Raw genomic sequence first — 5,210 nt, 5'->3', positions numbered from 1 at the left:
CAAATACTATCTGGTGAACATTTTTTAACGTGAGGCATTCCAATATTAGGCTGTGATCCTGCTCCGCTCTCATTTCATACTTACACTGAGCTGTGTACGAGAATTTATCCCCTTGAGTACGGGAATTTAACCTTTTGAGTATGAGAATTTAACCCCTTTAAGTACGAGAATTCCTCCTCTTGAGTACGATAATTTAACCCCTTGAGTACGGGATTTTAACCCAGAGTACGAGAATTTAACCCTTTAAATAGGAGAAAAAATATTCTCTCTCTCTCTCTCTCTCTCTCTCTCTCTCTCTCTGACAACAACACCAGGAAACAAAAAACAAATATATATATATACATATATATAACTTTGTTGTCTCTCTCCTCCCCTTTGTCTTCTTGCCTTTCCGGACAACTCCAATTAAATGTTTAATTCAAAGGTTTGTCTTTTTCGGTGTATATCAAAGGGCCGAGTACGGTGACCTGACCTGACCTTTCTATAGTGCCACTGTAGAAAGAACTAATTTAACATCGACAGTATAGAGTCTCTACAGGTAGGTTTGGTTTAGACTGTGTAGTGGCATTGGAGAGGGGATTGATTTTACCTCTATTGTGGCACTGTAGAGAGATTAGGTTTGACATCTAAAATGGCAGTCAACAGAATATGACCTTAAAACAGAACCTGTAATACACACATATTGACAATACCGTTGTAATGAGTATTAAAGGAATGTAAGGAAGAGGTTAGTATGTCCTTGTTCTTAGCAAATTTGTTTAACATGTCATTAAAAACGGGTGTAGTACCAGAATCCTGGAGGATAGTGAATGTGATTCCAATTTTCAAGGAAGGAGATAGATCACTATCCTCTAACTACCGTCCAATCAGTTTAACATCAATTGTAGGAAAATTGCTGGAAGCATTAATTTCAAACTCTATTCGAAATCACCTGGAGAAACACAAGTTGATCAATGATTCCCAACATGGCTTCACAAGTGCGCGTTCACGTCTGACTAATCTATTAACATTCTTTTCAGCTGTTTTCGAATCAGTGGACGACAGGCACGATTATGATGTGGTATATCTCGACTTTAGCAAATCCTTCGACAGAGTCCCCCACGAAAGACTAATACGTAAAGTGGAGGCTCATGGAACTGGAGGAGATATTCTACAATGGATTAGGGCGTGGTTACAGGACAGGAAACAGCGAGTAAGCATAAACGGCACTAAATCCAATTGGGGTAACGTCACTAGTGGAGTACCCCAAGGCTCAGTACTTGGACCATTACTATTTATTATATACATAAACGACATAGATATAGGCGTAGACAGCAACATAAGTAAATTTGCTGGCGACACTAAAATAGGGCGTGTAATTAAATCTGACGAAGACTCCGTAAAACTACAGGAAGATCTAAACAATTTTTTCGAATGGTCTGAAAAATGGCAGATGAAATTTAATGTAGGCAAATGGATAGTACTTAGTCTAGGAGATGTAAACAAAAAACCATATATCAGATGAACAACAATGTTATAGAGAAATCCGACTGTGAGAAAAATTTAGGAGTAATGATAAGGAGGAATATTAAACCGAGTCAACAATGTGTATTTACTCGAAACAAGGCTAACAAAGTACTTGGGTTCAGACAAAGGAGCGTTAGTTACAAGACTAGCGAGGTTATCCTGAAACTATATCTTGTGCTTGTAAGACCTCACTTGTATTACGCGGTTTAGTTCTGGTCACCGTACTACAGAATGGATATAGAATCCCTCGAAAGAATTCAAAGGAGAATGACATGACTAATCCCGGGGCATTAGGAACCTTGAGTACAGAGACAGGTTAAGGCATCTTAATTTGCACTCCCTTGAGAGACGTAAAGTGAGGGGCGATATGATCGAGGTGTTTAAATGGAAGTCAGGGCTAAACAAAAGGGACATTACAAAGGTACTCAAACTATCCAACCAGGACCGAACTCGTGGCAATGGTTTAAATTTGACGAATTTAGATTTAGGCGCGAAATAGGTAAACACTGGTTTGAAAATAAAGTAGAGGATGAGTGGGACAAGTTACCAAACATTATCATTAACTCGAATACGCTGGATAGCTTCAAACATAGGTTGGGTGGATATATGAGCGATAGGGGATAGGTGTAAACAGGATTGCCCAGTATGGGCCAATAGGCCCGTTGCAGTTTCCTCCACTCTTATATTCTTATGTTATCTGAGTAAAGCTGTCTGGGAACCGTGTGTGGCTCCACAGTGGTGGGCGGGGAACCTTGAGTTACAAGTAAATACTGTAGTTAAGTACATCGTGTCCAGTGGATAAGCTGCCTAACTACTAACTGTGATTTCACGGGTTCGAACCCGGCAACCAGATGTTAATTTTTTTTACAGACATGACCTAACCTAGCGCTGTCGATACACCTGTAAATTCTCTCTCTTCTCACCAAATTAAACTTAGACCATTACAGAAACATGGACAGACAAAATATATATTATTGGCCTCGTTAAATAGCTCTTGGAAAAAAGATATCACATGTGTACAACTTTCACCAGTTAGATCAAGAAAGGAGGGAACTGGGTTGACTGAACGCAGATAAATGACTGGGATAACAACTCTCTCGACCGTAATGTGATCTGACTTAGTGTAGTATTCGTTCGGTTCACCTCAAGATTAACCTCTCCAGCATATTACACCCGATGATTAAAAACACCTGGGGGGCTAGCTTATTGTTGGTTATGATGTTAGGTTAGTTTGGTGTGAAGTTAGGTTACATTAGACTAAGTTATCGTTAGGTTAGGCTAAGTTAGGCTAGGTTGCGTTATGTTAAGATAAGTGTGAGATTAGATTACATTTAAGTTAGGTTAGGTTAAGTTAATCATAAGATAAAATAAACTTGGGGTTAATCTTCACGTGATACACTCGCTCCAGCCCAGGTAGAAGGGAAGCGATCGTTCACCTTAACACATACCCCGATAAGTGCGTCATTGTGGGGTGGAGACGAACGCCAGGTGTGTCGGCCAGACATATTATACCTGTGTATCTCCCTCCCTCAACACACCTGAATATTGTGTACATGTTTACCTGCAGGTGTTCATAGTTGTCACACACTGAATTTAAGGTCCAGAACAATTTTTACACACACACACACACACACACACACACACAGGCGCAAACCAATGATCCGGATACAGGAGGGAAACATTGTACCGACTCCACCACTCATCCCTTACTTCACCCTCAGACCTGTTAGAAATTAAGGGCCTCCATCAACACTAAGGGCCTCTATCAACACTAAGGGCCTCCATCAACACTAAGGGCCTCCATCAACACTAAGGGACTCCATCAACACTAAGGGCCTCCATCAACACTAAGGGCCTCTATCAACACTAAGGGCCTCCATCAACACTAAGGGCCTCCATCAACACTAAGGGCCCCATCAGCACTAAAGCCAATTGATTCTGTTACTCAATTTAGTCAACCAGTGTTAAAAAAGTTCCACTAGATTTCACTTTCCTCAACATTATCGCCTCTTGCATATATTAAACTGAACACAAACAACAACTCCAGACCAAAGTTACCCATCACTCGTACGATTCCAATTTCCGCTCGAAAAACAAACCAGGAACTACCAGGAACTACCAGGGGCTATCAGGAACTAACAAGGGTTATCAGGGGCTACAAGGAACTATCAAGGGCTATCAGGGGCTACCAGGAACTCTCAAGGGCTATCAGGGGCTATCATGAACTATAGAAGCAATCAGGAAGTACCAGGAACTAACAAGGGTTATCAGGAGGTACCAGGAACTGACAAGGGTTATCAGGAGGTACCAGGAACTGACAAGAGTTATCAGGAGGTACCAGGAACTAGCAAGGGTTATAAGGAGGTACCAGGAACTAGCAAGGGTTATCAGGGGGTACCAGGAACTGACAAGGGTTATCAGGAGGTACCAGGAACTGACAAGGGTTATCAGGAGGTACCAGGAACTAGCAAGGGTTATCAGGAGGTACCAGGAACTACAAGGGTTATCAGGAGGTACCAGGAACTGACAAGGGTTATCAGGAGGTACCAGGAACTTATCAGGAGGTACCAGGAACAAGGGTTATCAGGAGGTACCAGGAACTAGCAAGGGTTATCAGGAGGTACCAGGAACTACAAGGGTTATCAGGTACCAGGAACTAACAAGGGTTATCAGGAGGGTACCAGGAACTGACAAGGGTTATCAGGAGGTACCAGGAACTAACAAGGGTTATCAGGAGGTACCAGGAACTAACAAGGGTTATCAGGAGGTACCAGGAACTGACAAGGGTTATCAGGAGGTACCAGGAACTGACAAGGGTTATCAGGAGGTACCAGGAACTAACAAGGGCTATCAGGAGGTACCAGGAACTGACAAGGGTTATCAGGAGGTACCAGGAACTGACAAGGGTTATCAGGAGGTACCAGGAACTGACAAGGGTTATCAGGAGGTACCAGGAACTAACAAGGGTTATCAGGAGGTACCAGGAACTGACAAGGGTTATCAGGAGGTACCAGGAACTGACAAGGGTTATCAGGAGGTACCAGGAACTGACAAGGGTTATCAGGAGGTACGAGGAACTAGCAAGGATTATCAGGGGCTATCAGGTGCTATTAGAGGCTATCAGGTGCTATTAGAGGCTATCAGGTGCTATTAGAGGCTATCAGGTGCTATCAGGAGCTGCCATAAACTACCAGGAACTACCAGCTATTTTCAACCCTAAAATCCACCAATAAGTTTCTAAATTATGTTATGGTGTTTATTGGTCGATGCTTTCTGTAATGGTTCGTATTTATAGTTCGTAATTATCGTAAAAGTTCGCATGACAAAATTTATCTCCATATGGATATTACAGTAAATGATAATGATGATGATGATGATAATGATGATGAAAAAAAAATATAATGAGGATGATGAAATAATAAATAACATTAAGAAAATAATGAATACAAAGATGATGATGATAATAATGATGATAAATGATAATGATGAGGGCGGCAGGTGCAGAGAGAGATTTTTCCCTCACCCTGGTACATAATATTAAAGTATAACACAGCACAAAACACCGCCAAATGAAGCTCGAACTCAAAGGGATTCCGAGAGCATCATGAAGCGGACAGGCAGACACACACGTAGCAAATATTGAAATAAAAATGACCCCCTTTGACCTGTGACGACCGTACTTGACACAGGAAAGATATGACACA

General features: G+C 41.7%; 1 protein-coding gene across 1 annotated transcript; it reads left to right on the top strand.

Annotated features, from left to right (window-relative positions):
• The first annotated feature begins 3,726 nt into the window (after positions 1-3,726).
• On the top strand, positions 3,727-4,660 carry LOC121865796 (trophinin-like). Its single transcript, XM_042365355.1, has 2 exons — positions 3,727-3,979; positions 4,068-4,660. Exons 1-2 carry the CDS (start codon positions 3,727-3,729, stop codon positions 4,658-4,660), a joined length of 846 nt encoding a protein of 281 aa, XP_042221289.1.
• Positions 4,661-5,210: the final 550 nt, after the last annotated feature.

Source organism: Homarus americanus, unplaced genomic scaffold (genome assembly GCF_018991925.1).
Source record: "Homarus americanus isolate GMGI-L3 unplaced genomic scaffold, GMGI_Hamer_2.0 scaffold28579, whole genome shotgun sequence".
Classification (NCBI taxonomy): domain Eukaryota; kingdom Metazoa; phylum Arthropoda; class Malacostraca; order Decapoda; family Nephropidae; genus Homarus; species Homarus americanus.
Note: the sequence above shows the minus strand (reverse complement) of the source record. Positions and strands in the feature narration are given on the sequence as shown.

Coding starts and splice junctions, on each gene's coding strand:
- LOC121865796 (XM_042365355.1), top strand. CDS start 3,727: ATGAACTATAGAAGCAATCAGGAAGTACCAGGAACTAACAAGGGTTAT. Junction 3,980..4,067: donor GGTACCAGGAACTAGCAAGG/GTTATCAGGAGG, acceptor GGAACTTATCAG/GAGGTACCAGGAACAAGGGT.